Source organism: Mauremys reevesii, linkage group 11 (assembly GCF_016161935.1).
Source record: "Mauremys reevesii isolate NIE-2019 linkage group 11, ASM1616193v1, whole genome shotgun sequence".
Classification (NCBI taxonomy): Eukaryota; Metazoa; Chordata; order Testudines; family Geoemydidae; genus Mauremys; species Mauremys reevesii.
In genome coordinates, this window is record NC_052633.1 from 52,221,955 (window position 1) to 52,244,259 (window position 22,305).

Consider the following 22,305-nt stretch of genomic DNA (forward strand, 5'->3'; position numbering starts at 1 on the left):
GGGAGGGGGTTTAATGGTAATCAACAGTGCATTTTTACAAGATATTATGAAATTCCAATATTCCTCACACTCAAAACTGAAATATTAGGTCTTCAAAAAAAGTATAGGGAAAAAATAAGCATGTTCCTATTGGAAGGTCCACGATCAGCAGCTCTCGTTTCCTCTTTCATTTTATCTTTTGCTACAGCCAATCACTGACAGCGCTCTGTTAAGCAAGGTGTGAAGCAACTCTGCATTTTTTCCAGTATAAGAGCGTCACATCACCTTCTTAACCAAAACAGCCACTGCTCCCCAGTTTACCTCAGAGGGAGTGGAGAACCTCATACAAAGTCTCCTCTGACCATACAAAAAAAATCCAGATGGACTGAGCAGTATTCTCTGAAAGCTTTTCTTATGATTATGACTGTAACAGAGTGAACAGGAGTCTCCTGAAGTCAATTTGAGCACTACCATCAACTGCCTCCCGTGAGATGTACTAACATCACAATAAGTCTGCCAAACTAGAAAAATATAGGCAAGTCCAGCTGCTGAACACATTGCAAGCAATTAGCATTCCTCTAACTCTTTACATCTACCATTGCTATTAACACTGAGCTTTGGTGCATGTAAACACACAATATAATATATAATGGAAAAGCCTCCTTGGAAAAATCCATTGAAGCCTCATATTTGCTGAAATAGCTACAACAGCTAAGAAACACGCTCACAAAACAACAATGAAGCTAACAGATGTTCTTAATGCAGACAATTTTGTGACTAAAGAATGTGTAAATATATTATTAAATAAGGGAAACATTTAGATTCTTTAACAAAGGTTAAGACACAAATCAGGTCTGTTCTGAATTAAATGTACATGCCTAACTACAGCATTACTAATGCACAATACATTGAACTGAACTATCTGATACATTTTTAACATGTCTTGTGACATCAAGTCAAGACATCTGATAAACTAAATGTCAATTGGGGGACTTATTTTCACTTCTATAGGGACATCCTCTAGAGGGCCTCAAAGTGCTTTACAAAAATTAGTTAATCTTCACTTGATAGGTGAGTCACAGGAAAGGTAAGATAGGACTTCTTGAGTTTTATTCCCAGCTCTGCCAAAGACTAAATGCACAGCTTCCTGCCTTCACATCAGTTAGGTTTCCTCCTCTTTGCACCAAGAGCGGGAGGGCGGGGAGGGGCGGGGGTGTTTAAGCCTGTCATTGGGTAGGCAGGACCCTAGCTACAGAGAGGTTTGCTTTGGGATGCTTCAGACAAACGTATCCAGACCGCCTTCATTAGAAAAGGGTTAATGGACTTGTGGTTGCTAGAAGTCAATGATAATGAGGAACCAAGATTTACTGAAGGTTAGTATTTCAGCACCTTGCACAGCTCCCATTACGAACAGGCTGCAAGATGGGAATTTAGCTCTCTGCCATGGACTCAGGCACCTTAGCACCATATCTACTCATGTTCAGCATTCAGCCATATGACAAAGCTGGAAACTAAGTGTAACCAAAATTGCGCGCCTCTGGTCCTGAGTTTTTGACTTGTCCTACAAAAAGTCAAAGGGTTCACCTTGTCCCAGGATCAAATACTCTTAATGCCCAGCTAAAGAGGTTGATTAGTTTTCTCCATAATGCATGGTTATTCTTTGAGATACCATACATCCCAGATATCTTCTGAAAGGACACACTCAAGGAAAACTGAAGTGATAGCATTTAACATTACTGACAAGGCAGAAGATGAGACACTAGAAATTGAAAATATGGTAGCAATTAAGATGCTTTTGCTATTGGAAAGTTAAGTAATATGAAGGATAGACATAATAAAAAATTATGAACATACCCACACTGATTAACCATAACTCAATCTCCATCTCAGAGATTGGCATTATTAACTGCCTATATAGTGGTTTTTATCTTCGAAGTGCTTTACAAACTGAAGGGTATGCTTGTGTTCATTTTAAATAAAATGTGATTTACAAGGTACTTATGCAGAAAGCAGCATGCTGTGGCTCACCATAGGAACATTCTAGAAAAGGCCAAGGGGAGGAGGGCAAGTTCAACATGTGGAGTGGAGAAGTATACGCATGTGATGAACAAATCCATATATGAAAAGGTTAAATATGATTGGTTAGAGGTTTGTGTTATGTAAGTGCCATGTGCTATAAAATAACAATGGGAGGGGCTCTTTGCTGGAGGGACTCTGCCTGATTTTTGTACCAGGGGCTCTCCCTTTGTGCACATTGAATAAAGCCTTGTTGAAATGAATTGAATCGAAGACCCCTTGATTCTGCTCAGCATCTGACTCATTTACGAACCACAAAATCCCAACCAAACATTAATTAATGCAAGGTCAAGTCTGAGAGAGAGAGAACACACGTATCCCACTTTGTTTGTTAGATCAGTGGCTTTCAACCTTTCCAAAGTACTGTACCCCTTTCAGAAGTCTGATTTGTCTTGCGTACCCCAAGTTTCAACTCGCTTAAAATCTACTTGCTTACAAAATCAGCCATGAAAATAGAAGTGTCACAGCACACTGTTACTGAAAAATGTGCTGACTTTCTCATTTTTACCATATAATTATAAAATAAATCCATTGGAATATAAATATTGTACTTACATTTCAGGGTATAGTATATAGAGCAGTGTAAACAAAACACTGCATGAAATTTTACTTTGTAAAACTAGACAAAGTCAGTACAACAGTCTACATAAAAAGCACTCGCAAATATCTAAATGACGAAGTGCCCCCTGGAAGACCTCTGAGTACCCCAAGGGGTACGCATACCCGTGGTTGAGAACCACGATGTTAGATTAACTTTCAAAAAGACTCCTCAATCCCATTTCCTCTAAAATATTTCAATAAAGGTTTTCCCAATTCCTGTCTGGCTACCTCTATTGCCTAGTTTCAAGTTAACTCATGATCATATATTCAAGACAAAGGGAAGCAACCCACATTAGAATATTGGACCATAGACAGAACTATTCCCTGAAGTCAAGGAATCTAAACATCAGTGCTGAGACCTTGATTTCAAGATCTTACATGTGTCCACTTCTAAAAAGGAGCCCTCACCCGTCTCTTCTCCCCTCTCCCCCTGTAAATTATAAATTTAACCCCTCCCTTACTCACAGGATGACCCTGAGAGACACTTGTCTTCTGTCTACCTTGTGAAATTCTTCACTTGGAGCACTGAATTAAAAATCCACCATCATCTCTTTTCCCAGACTATAAGACTGTCCATACGAAAATATATAATTAGACAAAAAACTATCACAGGGAAAAGTCATGCCAAATCATATGCTTCTATTTATTAAAAAATTCACCCCAATATGTTTCTCCAAGAGAAAGAGACCATACAGCAGCTAGCAGAACATGATTGACCAGGGCACAAGAGATATGTAACTGCAACTCTTTCTACAATTTTTTTAGAATTTTATAAATCAGGTATCATGTAAAAACCAAGAATCTGAACTTCAAAATTTCAAACCTTTAACTATAATTCCACATTGTTGACACACATACTGGTGTTTATAGGACATTGGGATTAAAAAATAAAATAAAAGTGGAACAGGGGCTTGGAAAAGACTGCATTTGAACATGAGGAGAGCTGAAAGGAACTTGTTTCAGTGAAAACAATGAACATTATTATAAGAAACACATGCTTGAAATGAGTGTAAATGGAAGCTGGTTTTCATTTCATTTTTCCCCTTGACAAAACACCCACAGGATCACTTAATCCACCACTGAAATGCAAACATGGGCTGAAACATTATTTTTCAATTAGCAGCACAACACCTTAGGATAGGACATAAAGAATGCTCTTTCCAAATGACTCTCCAGAAGCAAGCAGAACATAGTTACCCACACTGAAATCTGGCAATCCACCTATACTTTCTCAGAGTCCCATGGAATCTTTAATGGGCACCATGGTTCATGATGTTGGTTTTGCATCTGAAAGGCAAACACTTCTGCCTCAAAACTGTGTTAGAGAACCTGTCCTGTACCAGCTCACAGGGTACCAATGGCTAACTCAGCAACAGCTCTTCCTGCAGCACCTAAGGCTACATATTCAGGAAACCTCCCACCATTGAGCTTTTGTGGTGGTGCAATCACTGTTAATGAAGTCCAGCCACCAGCATTTGTAACATCACATCATCTAGCCTTGCTCATACACAGTGGTTTAAGATATTACCAATAATCAGTCTACACCAGAACTCCCAGTGCTGCTGAACACAAGGGAAATTTCACAGAAACAGACAAGACCAATATGTTCTTTGTCTACATTGGCAATTAACAGCACTGCAACTTTCTCGCTCAGGGGTGTGAAAAAACACCCCTCTGAGTGCAGCAAGTTGCAGCGCTGTAAAGCACCAGTGTAAACAGTGCCCCAGCACTGGGAGCTATGCCCCTCATTGAGGTGGTTTTTTTAAGAGTGCTGGGAGAGCTCTCTCCCAGCGCTGCGCCACCACTACACAAGGCACGTTAAAGCACTGCCACATTGCCAGTGTAGACTAGCCCTTAAAAGTGTCCTAAGAATGTACTAACCCAGCCCAGCTTGTGAAATCTGTCAGGATCAGAGATGAGGTGGTTTGAAGGAAAGCAAATTTAAATTTGAGAATACAGAAATATCTGCAGGAAGCCCTTATCTGTACAAATATACATTTGCTGTTAAATCTCTCATTGCCCTAAATTACAATCGAGAATGCAATATATTAGATTTTTAAATTCATTAGGCGGTTGGCTGTTTTTCAAAGAGGGAAGCTGCAAAAATTAATTTCTTAATAAAGAAGGCAGCTGCAGATCCAGCCCTCATGTACTAGACAATTAACTTCTCTGTTAGAACCAGAAACTCTACTACACTAATTATTCCACTGCAGTAAGAACTCCACCTCCTAAACAGCTTTCCCTTCAATTAATTATTAAGCATAACAGTACCTAGAGCAATCTACTCTTTTTAGCAGTTCCAACAATTACTCCCTGGATGGCTACAACTACAGTCCTTAAGTTAGTGAAACATGTTTGTTCTGCAGCAGATAGGGAAGCCTTATAAACTGAAAGAAAATGTGGTACTTATGCAAGATGTGTCCCATTCACCTTGAGCTAATTCATGGGTTGGAGTAGGAGGGAAATCACCACAGAAATAAAGTGACAGATTTGCCAGCACTCTGCTGTTCCATCTCTAGAAATAATCAGGCATGGAAACAACACAGCCCAACATTACAGGAAAGTTAGCACAGCATGGCACATCTTATACATAAAGTAGAGAGATGAAAGGCATCAGGTGAACCACATGCTTTGCAATTTATCAACTTATGTCATACTGAAGGAAAACCTGATGGTGTGGGAGGATTAGTCATGTTTTCTAAAAGAGAATAACCCACCACACATTTGTATCATTTCATGGTGCCTTTGGAGATCATAGCTTCAAAGATATGTTTATCTCTGCAAGCTGCTTGTACTTCATTACAGGTATCTCAGATGAGCTCTTTTATGGAAACAATCCTTAAACTTCATGGAAATAAAGAAGTTAGGAGGGGGCAGGGAAATGGACTATAGGTGCACAGTTATAACACATTAAAGGTTTCCAGTTTAATTTTTCCCACTAGAAAAATTGTAACAAAATATATCACACACCTAATGAATGACTGTACATCAAGTATGTATTGTGTGTGTTGTATACAAGGAAAGAAAAAAATCCCAACACATGGGAAATATATTTTCTCCAAAAAAAAAATTAACACATTTAACTGAACAAATTGACAGGTTAGATTTTGCTAATTTAAAATAAAATCAACTTCACTAGCAATACAGCCATTCCCACCCCACATCAATCTATGAGGGTGTAATTTCTGGTATTTCTAGGGTGTCTCACATCAAGATATGATAGTCTACCTTTGTGCATTGAGAGGTGGACATATTGATGTGGATTTCATTAAAAGAGCAACGTGCCATGCAGCATCAGAGAGAACTACCAAATCACGGAAATGACTTTCAAGAACCAGTGAGGATTTTTATGCCACATTGTCACTGTTCTACCATCCATTTGTTTTAGGACTTTTTTCTAAATAAGCTAATTAGGCATGAATGATCCAGATAAATAGTCTGCAAAGATCTTTAAACAGAAAGAATTTATGGACCTAATTCTCTTCTTACTAGTGCAACTTTCATTAACTTCACTATCATTCCTGCATAAGAGAAAGAGAATAGTCGGACCTGATACTTTAAGGAGAAAATATATTGTCAGTAGTACACAGTCATAATTCTCAGTAGTAAACACATTAGAAAACTAGGTAAAAATAGACATTGTTTCCCTAGAGGAATGGGCTATCATTATTTGCATCTGACAAGTACTGTATGTGTTATGCTGTGAAACACCATTTGACCTTTTGCTCCCTATATTCCTACATGTTCTGTAGTGTCTGATTAACAAAAGAAAAAATTATTCAATGTCTCTTCACAAAAATGTAGTCACTAAACACAATAAGGAATCTTTAGAGCAGTTCAAGGCTGAAACAATAGATAGTAGGACTTCCCTCTGGGGGAACACACTATGCTAGTACAAGGACTCTTAGGTTTGTTCCATTTTTCCTTACTGGTTTTTCTCTCTCAAACTCACACACACTTTGAGGTCCCATATCATAGCCATCATCCTTCTAGTCAAGCACAACTGGCAAGGACTTGCTTCAAAGCCCACCAGTGCCACACATAGTCAGCTGGAATGAATCCTGTTGAGCAACAACTAAAAACAAATATTCCTCTCCCTCCCTAACCCTACGTTGCTTGCACAATAACAGATGTGCAAAACTCAGCAGATTCAATATGCAGAGGTACATGCCAATATTTTGCACTAGTTCAGACTTAAGTTTCATCTCAAAAAAGGAATGTGAAACCAGAACCAAAGTTAATTTCTGTCTCCTTCCTGGAAATAGAAAACACTGGCATTACGACAGCGAGAAATTAGTTCAGGAAATCCACATTGCTAAATATCACAACTAAGTCTAAATACATCAGTTTCTGCCTTTCACTAACAGCAAGCTTCAAAATGAGTGGGCACTACAGATCCATCTGAAGAACAAAGAACTTGTTCCTGCATTTCCTCAGTTCAGTTCAATTCCTTACTCTTTTTTTTTTTCTAATTTTTCGGGGGAAATATATTGTGGGCCCAAAAACTTAGCTGGGAAAAAAGTCTTTTTACATCACAGGCAGCTTATTTCCTCGCAGAGCCTCCCTGTGTATCCCTCCCAGTCCCCGATCCTGTGAACACTTAGGGTTTGGCTACACTTGCAGATGTGCAGCGCTGGGAGTTACAGCTGTGTTCATACAGCTGTGTAGGGACAGCGCTGGTGTGTGGCCACACTGACAGCTACCAGCGCTGCAGTGTGGCCACATTTGCAGCGCTGTATTGAGAGGTGCATTGTGGGCAGCTATCCCACAGAGCACCTCGTCCCATTTTGGCGCTGTGGGTTGTGGGAAGGGGACGGAAGGGTGCGGGTCATTCCGCTTCCTGTCCCAACGCCCCGTGGTGCATCGCTTCACATCCCAGCAGTCACAGTTTTTCCGGCCACATTTGGCGCCATTGTGAGTCTCCTGCTGTGTTTTACTCTCTCTGTGAAGCGCGATTTCTGTGGGAAATGGAGCCCAAGCTGCTGAGGACTGTGCTGATGAGTGTCACCAGCACATCACGTTTGGCAGTTGAGCTATTCCTTCAGCTCCAAAGTGACAGTGAGGAGTCCGATGATGATATCGAGTCGCCTGACACGTGTGACACTAAATTGCTTGTGGCATTCATGGAAATGCTCAGCACCGTGGAACGCCACTTTTGGGCTCAGGAAACAAGCACTGAGTGGTGGAATCACATCGTCATGGAAGTCTGGGATGAGGAGCAGTGGCTGCAGAACTTTCGGATGAGAAAAGCCACTTTCATGGGACTGTGTGCTGAGCTCGCCCCCACCGTGCGGCGCAAGGACACGAGATTGAGAGCTGCCCTGACGGTGGAAAAGAGGGTGGCTATTGCAATCTGGAAGCTGGCAACTCCAGACAGCTACCGGTCGGTCGGGAACCAGTTTGGAGTGGGAAAGTCGACCATTGGAATCGTGTTGATGCAAGTTTGCAGGGCCATTAATCGCATCCTGCTAAGAAGAACCGTGACTCTGGGGTATGTGCAGGACATTGTGGATGGCTTTGCACAAATGGGTTTCCCTAACTGTGGAGGGGCGACAGATGGGATGCATATTCCTATTTTGGCACCCCCCCCCACCTAGCATCCGAGTACATTAATCGGAAGAGGTATTTCTCTATGGTTCTCCAGGCGCTTGTGGATCACCGTGGGCATTTCATTGACATTAACACAGGCTGCCCAGGAAAGGTGCATGATGCACGCATCTTTCGGAACAGTGGCCTGTTCAGGAAGATGCAGGCAGGGACTTTTTTCCCAGACAGGAAGATCACAGTAGGGGACGTCGAAATGCCCATTGTGATCCTTGGAGACCCCGCTTACCTGTTACTGCCTTGGCTCATGAAACCCTATACAGGGAAGCTTGACAGGAGCAAGGACCAGTTCAACTACAGGCTGAGCCGGTGCCGAATGACTGTGGCGTGTGCTTTTGGCCATTTAAAAGGTCGCTGGAGATCTCTGTATGGGAAGCTAGACTTGGGGGAAAGCAGCATCGCCGCGGTTATATCCACGTGCTGTACCCTCCATAATATTTGTGAAGGGAAGGGTGAAACATTCAGTCAGGCATGGACCACCGAGGTTCAAGTCCTGGAGGCTGAAATTGCACAGCCAGAGAGCAGGGCTACTAGAGAGGCCCAGCACAGGGCTACAAGGATTAGGGATGCCTTGAGGGAGGAATTTGAGGCTGAAAGCCAACAGTAATGTTTGCTGCCTTGCACGGGAGTGAAGTTCAGTGGTTACACTGTTAGTAGGATTCTGTTTTCCCTAAAATGATTTGCAGTGCCTGTTTCTTTACTGGGCTACGGTATCTTTCACTTTCTGCAATAATAAAGTCTGTTTTCAAAGCCAAGAATTCTTTTATTGAAAAGAAAATAACTTTCTTGACAGACACATAACATTTTGGGAACCTAAAAGGGCAGGGTGGTGGGTTGGTGAACTGTACAGTCACAGGTTTGAATATGTCCTGTCTGGAGTGCTGTGCAATGACTGCTGCACTTCAGGGTGCATATACTGCATGGTGATGGGGGTTGAGTGCAGAGGGTAAGGGTCGTAGTTCTCAGGGCTGGTTGGTGAACGTACAGGTGTTGGAGGCAGCTGGTGGAGGTAAGAACCTGGATGCTGGGGAAGGGGGTTTGGAGCTGACATTGGGGCACAAGGGAAAAAGCTTTGGGCTGGGGGGGGGGCGGCACGGTTTTGCTCTGCCTGCATGGCTACGAGTGACTGGATAGAGTCCGCTTGGCGCGCCAGGATGCTTAGCAGCTGCTTTGAGCTTTTCCTCCTGGCCACTGCATTTCTCTGGCGGATCCTGCTTTCCCTTTCTCTCCAGTCCTGCAGGTTTTTACTCTCTCTGGCAGAGTGATCCATAACTGCTTTCAGCATGTCTTCCTTGGTTTTTCGCAGCTTCTTCCTGAGGTTTTGTAGTCTCTGTGCAGTCGAGGAGACGGGCAGTCCAGCAGTCAAGGTTGCTTTTGGAAAGGCAAAAATGGCAACAGTTAACAGGGGTAGCATTGTTCATAATCTCGTCCAGACAGTAATTCCCACACACTGAAGGAGTTTACAGTCTTCACTTTAGCATACTTTTCCCATACCAAACAGAGCACACATAAGAACATAAGAACATAAGAACGGCCGTACTGGGTCAGACCAAAGGTCCATCTAGCCCAGTATCTGTCTACCGACAGTGGCCAATGCCAGGTGCCCCAGAGGGAGTGAACCTAACAGGCAATGATCAAGTGATCTCTCTCCTGCCATCCATCTCCATCCTCTGACGAACAGAGGCTAGGGACACCATTCTTACCCATCCTGGCTAATAGCCATTTATGGACTTAGCCACCATGAATTTATCCAGTCCCCTTTTAAACATTGTTATAGTCCTAGCCTTCACAACCTCCTCAGGTAAGGAGTTCCACAAGTTGACTGTGTGCTGTGTGAAGAAGAACTTCCTTTTATTTGTTTTAAACCTGCTGCCTATTAATTTCATTTGGTGACCCCTAGTTCTTGTATTATGGGAATAAGTAAATAACTTTTCCTTATCCACTTTCTCAACATCACTCATGATTTTATATACCTCTATCATGTCCCCCCTTAGTCTTCTCTTTTCCAAGCTGAAGAGTCCTAGCCTCTTTAATATTTCCTCGTATGGGACCCTCTCTAAACCCCTAATCATTTTAGTTGCCCTTTTCTGAACCTTTTCTAGTGCTAGAATATCTTTTTTGAGGTGAGACCACATCTGTACACAGTATTCGAGATGTGGGCGTACCATGGATTTATATAAGGGCAATAATATATTCTCAGTCTTATTCTCTATCCCCTTTTTAATGATTCCTAACATCCTGTTTGCTTTTTTGACCACCTCTGCACACTGCGTGGACATCTTCAGAGAACTATCCACGATGACGCCAAGATCTTTTTCCTGACTCATTGTAGCTAAATTAGCCCCCATCATGTTGTATGTATAGTTGGGGTTATTTTTTCCAATGTGCATTACTTTACATTTATCCACATTAAATTTCATTTGCCATTTTGTTGCCCAATCACTTAGTTTTGTGAGATCTTTTTGAAGTTCTTCACAATCTGCTTTGGTCTTAACTATCTTGAGCAGTTTAGTATCATCTGCAAACTTTGCCACCTCACTGTTTACTCCTTTCTCCAGATCATTTATGAATAAATTGAATAGGATTGGTCCGAGGACTGACTCTTGGGGAACACCACTAGTTACCCCTCTCCATTCTGAGAATTTACCATTAATTCCTACCCTTTGTTCCCTGTCCTTTAACCAGTTCTCAATCCATGAAAGGACCTTCCCTTTTATCCCATGACAGCTTAATTTACGTAAGAGCCTTTGGTGAGGGACCTTGTCAAAGGCTTTCTGGAAATCTAAGTACACTATGTCCACCAGATCCCCCTTGTCCACATGTTTGTTGACCCCTTCAAAGAACTCTAATAGATTAGTAAGACACGATTTCCCTTTACAGAAACCATGTTGACTATTGCTCAACAGTTTATGTTTTTCTATGTGTCTGACAATTTTATTCTTTACTATTGTTTCAATTAATTTGCCCGGTACCGACGTTAGACTTACCGGTCTGTAATTGCCGGGATCACCCCTAGAGCCCTTTTTAAATATTGGCGTTACATTAGCTAACATAACCCAACAGGAGCCACAAAATGGTGAGTAAGGGAGACTGATTGCTTCAGGGCTGTGCAGGGGTTTCTGTGCGTTGGGGACAGCAAACAGCTACAGGGAGCATCTGCACTGAACAGTCTCCCAACATTTTCCACAGGAGTTAATCCTGGAAGATATCTCGCTGCTGCGGGTCACCAGGGAAGAGCGGGAAGGTCTTCTACAGCAATGCAGATTCCGCCCTGGCCCCTATGCAGCTTGCCTGTGTGCAGCAATGGTCCCCCCACCCCTCGCGGCACAGTGGCGCAGACGCGTTAGCCTGACTGGGACAAGGACCACAATGGCTCTCCCTATAAACTTGCGCAGGTGCATTGCCCACACTCTGGCTGAAACTTTTGAGGAGATTACCGAGGGTGATTACCGCGACGTGATATACCACATCAATGGCCTATTCCACATCTAGGCATGCATGCATGCAGCCTTAACCCCCGCTCCTCTCCTGAAACATTTCCATCCTGAAAATAAAAGCCGCTTACCGGTAACCCGCTCCTCTGCTTGTCCTTCACCAAGTACTGGCTGCTGTGATTGGCTACCTTCCTCCTGGCTTGAGAAGAGCTCCTGGCTGCATGCCTCCTGGGACTCCGGGGTGTATCCCCCCCACCCCAGTACCCTCACTCTTGGTTTCCTCCCCCGCCCTCCTCCTCTTCCTCCTGTCCCCCACCCCGCTCAGAAGTGTCCATCGTGGTCGTCGGACTGGCAGTGGGGTCAGCCCCAAGTATCGCGTCCAGCTCCCTGTAAAAACGGCAGGTCGTGGGGGCAGCGCCGGAGCGGCAGTTTCCCTCGCGGGCTTTGCAGTAGGCACTCCGCAGCTCCTTTACTTTAACCCTGCACTGCAGCGCGTCCCGGTCATCGCCCCTTTCCAGCATGGCCTTTGATACCTGTCCAAAGGTATCATAATTCCTACAGCTGGAGTGCAGCTGGAACTGCACAGCTTCCTCCCCCCAAACACGGATGAGGTCCAGCAACTCGCCATTGCTCCATGCTGGGGCTCGTTTGGCGCGTGGAGGCATGGTCACCTGGAAAGATTCACTGATTGCATTCCACACCTGGCTGAGCAAACAGGAAGGGGATTTTTAAAATTCCCGGGGCATTTAAAGGGCGGGTGCAAACTGATGAGCAGAGTGGCTGAACAGGAATTCTGGGATATCTCCTAATACCCTGGAGGCCAATAACAGCGCTGGTGTGTGGCCACACCTGACGAGCAGTGCTGCATCACCAGCGCTGCACTCATTAAACCCAAGCAGACCAGGTGTACAGCCAGTGCTGCAGCCAGGGAGTTGCAGTGCTGGATGTGCCTTGCAGGTGTGGACAGTTACTAAGTTGCAGCGCTGGAAAGCCTCCACCAGCGCTGCAACTCTCAAGTGTAGCCAAGCCCTTAGGCATGTGAGTACAGTAGTTGCAGCTGTTAAGTGTTTTCAGGTCCCCAAGCCAGCAAGATACTTCACTGGCTGAGCTCAGCACACCATTTAACATTCACAGAATGCAAGAAAAAAAATGCCAAGGAAAATACATTTGCAGATACATCAGGCAAAACCATAACTTGAGGATACAGAGGAACAAAGACAACAAACTAAGCAGCAGTCTACTGAAAAATCTGTTGTGAAGCTCGATAAGGAATCCAGTAGCTTAGTTAAAAGTGAACTGCAAAAGAAAGCAATTTATTTATTGCTTTTGCCTCTTAGTGCCCTACTATGATCAAGGTCAGTTGGCCATCATGGCAAAAAAAAGGGTTAAGTCATAGTAAAAACGCAGGAGTCATAATCTGAATTTAAAAATAAGTCATGGCACACTAAAATTTTCATTATATTATTGGCCATGGAAAATTGAGAAAAGTTAATTAGTCTCCAATTTGCAATTAAAAATTGATTAAAGCCATTTAGTTATATTAGTTTATCCATACTAAATGGCACACTTGTACAGCCAAATCTGAGAAGATTCATGGAGGAGGCTGGTTCAGGTGACAAAGACCATGGATATAATCCCACTCCTATTAAAGTCAAGGGGAATTTTGCCATTGACTTCAATGGGGCCAGGATTTGATTGTTTTAGATAAGCAAATCCTGAAAGTCAGAGAGTCATGGGTATGATAAATGTACAGCTTTATTCATGATATATAGAAATAGACTCAAAGATGTCCCAAAAGAAGTTGGGGAGGAGGAGTCATTTGCCTTTAAAAAAGAAACAGCAGTAATTACAAGTCTTCCCTTCCTGTAGGTGCTGGAGAACCTTCTGAAGCCCATAAAACTATAACAGGAAAGAACAACAGGAGGTGCATGATGTTGACTATTTCACAAAGAAAGCATTTTCCCCCAGCTGTTTGTCAGGAGCTTGAGTTAAGAAAAAGAAAATCTCTCTTTAAGGGTTCAGAAGAGTTGGATTAGACATCTTCTCTCCTTTCAGTTATTCAAGTTTCAGTCTTGTCTTTTGTGATGACTGAAAATAGTGGAATTTTGTCTTCTCATAGAAAAATCAGTCCTGATATTGCTGAAGAAAAAAGAAAAAGATGCTGGAGTAAAAAAACCCCACTTTATGGCCTTTATTCAGAAGCAACAAAGGACCATTTGAAATTGTGGTTGATTTGTTTAATTTAGCTTTGCAGTTCCATCTTAATAACTTCATGAATGTTAAAGAAAAAGAGCGCTCTTCTAAAATGAAGACCATGCTGGGAATATTTTCTAGCAGAAACGTGATTTTTCTGTGGGTAAGTATTACTAGTTATTGGATCTGAGCATAATGAATGAAGCACTAAATAATGAAGATCAATAATGCATTCTATTATTAATAGTATATTGCAGTAGTACCCATAGGTTCCAGTTAAGGTCAAGGCCTCAAGTGTGAAAATATTCATATGTATGTTTATAATTCAAAAACTGTAAAGAGATACAGAAAACATCAGCCCCCTTAAGCCAGTATAAACTAGCTGATTTCTCACAGGTATCATGGCAGTGAACCCAACTCAGGAGATACAGTTTTTTCTCTGTTTTTTCTCTCTTTAATGTGACAGACTTACAAGCAAGGGCTGGTCTACACTACGGGGGGAGAGGGGGAAATCGATCTAAATTACACAACTTCAGCTACGTGAATAACTTACATACTTAGGTCACTGTGTTGTGTCGACAGGAGATGAGCTTCTCGTTGAGGCGGAGTACTGGATTCGATGCTAGAGCAATCTCTGGTCGATTTATCGCGTCTATACTAGACACTATAAATCGACTCCTGCTGGATCGATAGCTGCCTGTCGATCCGGTCTGTGGTGTAGACAAGCCCTAAGTCTCATTGGATGTCACTAGGTCTTCTTCCCAGACCCTGCCTATATCATGAGAAAGAGAAACGAAGAAGCTCTTCTGGTTGAGACAAGCTTTCCAGGATGATAACTAAAGGTGTGAAGATTTATCCTGCCAAACCACAAAAGTTATACACAAGGGTCAAAATACACTTTTACATGTCATAAATTAGAGACTATGACCTCCAATGCATAAAAACTAGAAAATATCTGTTTTTCCTTTTTGTCTTTGGAGAGAGCAGCTAATGCTTTATATTGATGTTTGAGCACTTTCTTCAGCGGAATCATTTTAAACTGAACTCAATGTTTTCCAAAGAACTACATTAAAAGCAGAGACGCGCTATAACCAGAATTATAATTTGCACATGGTTTCACTTAATTAATATACTTTGTGTGGTTTTTAAGCTCACTAACATTTGCATGGAAAAGATCTCTCTTTCATACGGTTTCATCTCTTCCTGCTAGTTATTTCTCCTTCATTCTAAACATTCATGGCCTGAAGTCACAATCCTCTGTTTCTGACATCAGATTAATTGCTGTGGAGATTATTATGATTACAACTCAAGGTGAGGAATGAGAGTTTATCTGCTCAGAAAGCAAATATCCTGTTTTGATGCAATGCCCTGAGTAATTAAAAAGAGAAGAGAAATAGACTTTTCTATAACATTTATCTCAAAACATTTCAGTCTTTCATGAGTCATTTAGCAGCTCTCTAATGAAAAAGTGCTCGTCCTTCCAATAAATTCTGACAATAGCTGTAAGCAATTGAAATAAGAACCTTGTTGTTAACCAACTAGCCATTTATGTGGTTTATTATTTATTTATTGATCTCAAGCACTTATTTAAGTATTTGGTTATAAAAACAAACCTTATAACGAGTAACATAAATATGGCTGTGATCACTGCAGGTCAAAATACAAAACAAAGCACCAAGGGAAAACAAAATCCAGCAAGTCAGACAATTAACCACATACTAGCTCAAGCAGAAATGACCTATATCATGCACTGAAGATCACCAAAGCCCCATGTTGGCAGATCGCCAAAGGGAGCCCATTCCAAAGATAAGGGCCCTCAATTGGAAAACTTCAGCTCCAAGAACTCCCAGCAAGCACACCCCAGACTATCTTAACTGCAATGATAAGCAGTCTATAGGAGAGTTGAGTCCCAGATAGGGTGACCAGATGTCTTGTTTTTAAAGGGACAGTCCCATATTTAAGCCCTCCTGCAGGTGTCCTGACTTTCTTAAAAACGGGCAAATTGTCCTGTATTTTCTGTCTCCTCCCCAAATCTGTACTGATGGTTCCTGCTGCTGACCAGATCCCTGCTTGCCAACCACCCACCCACCAGCAGTGAGGGGGCGAGGGGGCAATGACCAACAGTGGGAGTGGGTGTGCAAGGTTGGTGGGAGGACAAAGCTGCAGCATGCAGGACTAGCCACTCCTCCTGCTGGTCCATCAGCACAGCCCCTGCCCTCCCACGCAGTGCTGAAAGGCTGCTGCTGGCCACTTTCTGGTGTGAACCCAGGCAGAAATCGGGGCGGGGGGGGGGGAGGCATGTGACCCTGCATGCCGCCCCCATGTGCTGCCTCAGGAAGATGCATCACCAGGTACCAGGAGAGGCAGGTTCATCCTGGGGGCCCAGCCAAGCATAAAGGGCAGAGAGCGCCAGGAAAGGAGAGTCAGGTTGGTGGGTCACTGCCTCTGTGTGAGAGAGGTATATGGGAGTGTGTGTGTCACCTCTCCCCCTGTGAGCCCTAAAGCCTTAAGAAGTAAATAAAAAAAATCCAACTGTGCAGTATTTCTTTTTAACAGGAGTTCAGTCACCTTGATGTTAATTTGAACATTTGTACTGCATAGTTCTGATTGATTTTCGTTGAACTTGCTTGAATACGAGTAATTTTACTAGGCATCCCGTATTCAGCATACAAAAATATGGTCACCCTAGTCCCAGACCATACAGGGACCCAAATAACCACACAGACTGCTTTTTTAGTGATCATGTTAAATATGCTCCAGTCAATGATTCCAGAGCCCTTTGCTGTTATGAAGGTGACTTCCCGGAGTGATATGCTGGTGGAACAAGAATATTGGCCTGTCCAGAAATCTGTTGTCACTAGGACCTGGAGTAGTGAACTGATGCTTAAATACATATTTTAGACTTTGTGGTAGAAAGAAACACCATGTGCAGCTCTACTTATATTAAGGATGAACATTTCAACCATATCACTAACTTGCCCAGGGAATGAGATTTTATTACACTGTGCTCCCAGACAATGAGAATCAACTATTTGTTCTACTGGAATCTGTAACCATTTATCAAGGTGCCTCTAGAAAGAATGCATAATAAAATGTAATGATTGATTTACATACAAACTACACTCAGCAACTACACACTGCAAAACTATACTTTGATTCCTGCTTCGAACAAACAGATTAGGATTTAATCTCTGCCTCCTGCTTCTCTCTTTGACCTCACATGGCTCTAATGCAAACACAACGCAAAACAGGTGGGAGAGAGCTACCATTGAAGCTAGCACATTCAGGGAGCACCGATCTTGGGTTCCACAAAACAGGGCGAGCACGAAGTAACCACGGCCGGGTGCCCGGGGGACTCAGAAACCCCTAAGAACTCCAAGCCCTGCGCCCCGTGTAAAGCAAGAGAGGCGGAAGGCTCCTCGATCCATTCAAGCGAAAAAACTTTCCCGGGAAAGACGGCGGCCCCCAGCGGCTGCCGCAACGAGCTCTCTCTAGCTGTGTGACAGCAAAGGGGCTGAAGGGAACCCAGCAATAAGCAGCGCGCACGCAGCCCGTACATCTCTCTCCTTCCACCTGCACCGACCGCAGCGTGGCAGGTTTCTACACAGCGCCGCTGGTGAGATGCAGAGGCTGATGTGAGCAGAGCAAGCCAAGCCGGGGGGGAGGGGGGGGAGAAAGGACTCACACTGAGCGCTGCAATTCTCCCCTGAAATTGTTGTCACCTGCCAATCATTTGAGGTACCCCAGGAGCGAGGGAGCGCGCGAGCATGCCCAGTGAGCAGAATGACATCAGTGCTGGGGGCTGGGAGGCTGCAGCCCAGGTGGGAATGGAGGCCGGCTCCATTCAGCCCCCCCCCCCGGTACAAACGGGGGGAGCGCGGCGCAGGGGCTGCCCTCTGCCGCCCGGCCTGGAGCCGCGGAGGCGGTAACTGGTCCCCGGGGGAAAAGCCGCGGTGCGCAGAGCGGGCTAGTGCCCCCCTGCCCCGGCGCCTGCATCCCCCAGACCCGTCTCATCCCAACAGGGGCCGCGTGCCCGCGGGGGGGAGGGGGCAATAAACCCCGAGGCAAAGGGGTCTGGGGAACTGAGAACCCCCGGGGCGTCCCCAGCCCTGCCCCCTGCTGGAGGGAGCGGGGTCCCCTGCAATTCTGCGGCAGGAGCCTGCACAGACCCCCGCCCGCTACCCCAGCGCCCTGGGATAACCCCCGCCCGCCCCGGAGCGGGAACAATGGGCCGCGGCAGGGAGGGAGCCGGGTGCCAGGCCAGGGCGCGGGTGCGGCGCTTTTTGCCAGGGCTGCAGAACCGCGGCCCCAGGCTGCTCAGCCCCACGGAGGCTGGGAGCGGGGCAGCGGGAACCTCCCGACGGGACCTACCCCGATCACCACCGTCTCCTCGCCTTTGAACTTGGGGATGAATTTGTCCCCGCGCAGGATCTCCGCCTCGTTGAGGGGCCGGAACCGGCACATCACTTTGATGCTGCATTCGGCGGGGTCCGCCATCTCGGAGCGGTGGGGGGGACGCTGCAGGGCGAGCTGCAACCCGCGTGCCTAATGCATCCAGCCTGCAGCGCGGCAGGGACCGCGACCGCCCGGCCCCGCTTCAGCAGGTCATGGGGCGGGGGCTGCGAGAAACAGCGACCCTGCGTCGTCCCGCTTCTCCTGCAAAAACCAACCGGCCCCGGCCGCGGCAGAACCGCTGGTGCAGAGCGCCGGGGTGGGGCTCGCACCCCGCGCCGGGACTGCGGGGCTCTCTGCGGGCAGCAACCAGACAAAGCGGCCGCTCCTCTGCCCCTTCCGCTCCGGCAGCCTCTTGCGAGCCCCACCACCCTTCGCCGCCCCCAGAGGCTTTGTGACTTCACCGCATTACATCAACCCCTCGCACAGCTCGGGCTCCAGGGGAGAGGAGCCAGCAAAGCATGCTGGGAGCTGTAGTCCTCCGAGCGGCACGCAGGTGGGGGGCTGGACCCCACTTTCTTTGGGTGTCTGACTACTGAGGGGTGAGGCTTGACGGGTGATGGGCGCTATTTTGAAAGCCGCTTACAGCTCCCCAGCTGAGAGGAAATCTGTTTCTCCTTAGATCAGGGTGAAGTGTTGCAAAGTTTCACAAATCACACACAACTCAAAAGTGTTTAACAATGACAAACATATTTTTCCCGGTTTTGGGCAGCTCTGTTTCCAATCAGGGGCTTGAATTTCCAATCTTGGTCGTTTTAGTTAATTACATTAACATTACACCGGCTCAGCAGGGAATGAGCTCTGACTGTTATTTTTCATAACTCCTCCTCCCTTCCCACCCCCTGAATATTTTCAACGCTCCAAAACATGTCAGTTTGGGTGTTTTGTTTCGATTTTTTATTATTATTTTTCTTACTTTTGTTTCCAATATGGGGTTTTATCAGTTTAACCCTAAATCCAGAAACCCCAGTTGTACTTAATTAAAAATGAGAGCTAGAGAGAAAAGGGGAATAGACCCTATAGTATATGTGGCTTGTTAATGTCCTGACATGTTCTGTGAAGTGCACTTTTAAATGCAGATGATTACTTTCCTGCTGCACATGAGCCATACACACACTCTGTGCTTTCTTTCGCAGACTTTACCTTTGTTCCTTCTTGCTTTATTGGACTCAATATAAAATAAAGGTCATTCTGACTGGAAGTATGTGTTTTCTCTTTGCATATGGAAAATATAATAGAATCAGTATCCCATAGTATTCAACCATGCTGAAGAGCTTCTGTACACCTGATTGGGAGATATGTCACAGGATTTTTTACTTTATAGTCCGTATCCCATGCTTTTCTGAAAATGTGAAATGAAGCAAACATGTCCTGTAGTAGTCTCTGGTTGAAATTCTGCCCTGTTGAAGTCAATGGGAGATTTGTCATTGATTTCAAGGGGATCAGGACTTCATCCCTGTGTTTGTCCATGTGACAATAGATTGGATTATTGTCACATGGACAATTATTGTCACATTATTGGTGGGTTGGCTCTTTTAGCACCTAATGAATGGGTGTAAGTAGAGCACTGGTTCTCAACCATTTCCATACTATTTGTGACAGATATGACAATATCCTGCAATACTGTGTGCAAACCTTATGGAATGAAGTAAAACCGTATTGAATTACACTTAGTAACTTCAGGGTCCATTGTATTGGAAATTGAAATGTTTGTGTACTACTGTTAGGGTGACTTAACAGCAAATGTGAAAAATTGGGACGGGGTGGGGGTAATAGGAGCCGATATAAGAAAAAGACCCAAAAAAAGCCTGGGAGGCGGGAGAAGTGAAGCAGCGACAGCGTGCTCAGGGAGGAGGCGGAGCAGGGGGTGAACTGTTTCACTTCTCCCCTAAGCAGTGCCAATCAGCTTAGGCACCGCAAGCCTGGGAGGCGGGAGAAGTGAAGCAGCCACAGTGTGCTTGGGGAGGAGGCAGGGCAGGGGTGAGCTGGGGCTGGGAGTTCCCCTGCATGCCGCCCCCACCCTTACCTGCTGCAGGCAGCCCTCCCCGCGCTCCCCTGCCCCAGCTCCCTGCGCCTAAATGCTGGCGGCGACCAGGGCGACCGAAGATCCGGCCGCCACGGTCGCTACCGAAGAAAATGCCACCCCCCAAATCCTAGCACCCTAGGCGACTGCCTAGGTCACCTAAATGGTTGCACTGGCCCTGCTGGTCACCCTAACTACTGTGGGATTTATGGAATTTCTTTAGGATGAAGAAGGATTAATGTAATCTCTAGGAGATAATGTGAATTTCAAAAGACTATGATAAATAATATAGCAGACATGACTGATCTTTTCAGACAATATGTGTGAAGTGGAATTCTTAGGGGTTACTGGGGACGGGGAGGTTGCAACCCCTACCTACTGGCTCAGCCTTTGAAGCTTTTCCCTGATGGGGAACCTTTTGTCTGCTGATCACCTGTGACATGAGGACAGTTCAGAGACAGCCTGCATTCTCCAGGGAGTAACTGACAAAGAAAAAATGTTTGAATAAATAGCCTGAGTTTAAGATGACTCAGGGCTTCTTCGTATTCCAGCAAATGAACAGGACCTCTGGTCCATGGAGGGCCTCAATCCCTAGGGAAGGGTTGGATAACATGGCCTACTGCGGCCCCATAAGACTAGGTGCTAGTTCTGAGCTGAGGCTGTTATAAATTTGTGACCACAAACAAGACCTCTTTTGGGAGCTCACCTGCCAGAGTGCATGGTGCAGATGCTGGGGGGAAATCTCTTGCAAGCTTATTTTTAGCATGCTTGTAGATTCTTTTAATGTGTTTTCGCTAATACTTTTACCATAATAAATAAGCCTGCATAGGAAGAGTTATGTGGTAACTTATAAGTGTGGGAAATGACACTGTGTGCTGTCTCTGAGGGGAGAAGCAAGCAAGTGTGATTAGGTGAACTGTCTTTTGCTGGGAATAATACGGTGAAGGCAGGGAACATTTCAGTCTGGACATATCCAGGTCACGAGGGAGAGAGATGTAAGTCTCCATCCAAGAAAGGCAATGGCTAGGAGGCCAGAAGGCTGAGTGCAGATGCCTTTGCTAGATCACTGAGGGGAAACACAGGGGCAGTTGGCCTGAACTGTGATTCCATGTTACAATAAAAAATGGTTTGGGGATCTCTGTTTTAGCCATATAGCTAGCCCATGGGTTGCAACCTTCTCCAGCTTGAGAGGCCATGAAGCAGGCTATAATTGCAGCCTATTCCAAATGCTAACAGGAAACTCCTCATTATGCAGTTGTATTAAAATAAAAGTTATTAAATGGGCTGTTATCAATTCCTGGGAAGCTTAGAAAAAATTTCTACTTAGAAACAATAAATTAATTGGCAGGGGCAGTAGGAAGGGAGTTGTCATTAGATATATTTGCATGAAAAGATAAGTAGTTTTGTTTCTTAGCATTTTATCTTGATCGAGGCTCCTCTGACGTGATGAAGGAGGGGCAAAGTGGTACGTGGAAAATAAAACTTCTACTGAATTGTTGTCTATCCGTCAGCTAACCTATTTCAATTTGGTTGGTTGATTAGGGTCATCCCTCATTTGCTGACACCTAGCATGGGCAGGGCTCTCCTTGCTTAACAAAGTGCTCAAAAACCATTTTTTTTCCTTTTTGAGATTGTAATGAATTGCAGAGTAAAACAACTACATCTGAAATGATCTGGCTGTGAAATTCACAAGAGGTGGGAGAAGCCACAAAGGTTTGAAAGCTGTAGCCCCCTGTCAATAGCATGTTATAATAAAGATGCTATTTTCTGTATGTGGAAACTATTGTGTGTTTAGACACAGATCACTGTTTGTTTTATTGTGGTCCAATTGATAACTTAACATGAAAGATACAATACCCTGCTTATTGTGCAGGATTAATCATGGATCTAACAAGCATATGACTACAGCTGTCATGCTCCAAAAGGGCAGTAATGTGCTAAGTT

At 44.7% G+C, this 22,305-nt stretch overlaps 1 protein-coding gene and 1 long non-coding RNA gene across 5 annotated transcripts in view; both read right to left on the reverse strand.

The window, feature by feature from the left end:
* KIF5C (kinesin family member 5C) overlaps positions 1-18,745 on the reverse strand; it is a 124,760-nt gene extending 106,015 nt beyond the window's left edge. For all 4 annotated transcript variants that reach the window (XR_005586250.1, XM_039495078.1, XM_039495076.1 and 1 more), the window contains exon 1: positions 18,258-18,745. Coding sequence is in view for 3 of the 4 variants with exons in the window: in XM_039495078.1 (XP_039351012.1) it covers positions 18,258-18,383 (126 nt within the window). In the remaining variant the exon portion in view is untranslated. The remainder of the gene's footprint in view (positions 1-18,257) is intronic.
* LOC120374807 lies at positions 13,489-15,785 on the reverse strand. The gene is made up of 3 exons (XR_005586251.1): positions 15,046-15,785; positions 14,440-14,658; positions 13,489-13,832 (listed from the first exon to the last, which is right to left on the reverse strand). It is a non-coding gene; the product is annotated as an uncharacterized LOC120374807 (long non-coding RNA).
* Positions 18,746-22,305: the final 3,560 nt, after the last annotated feature.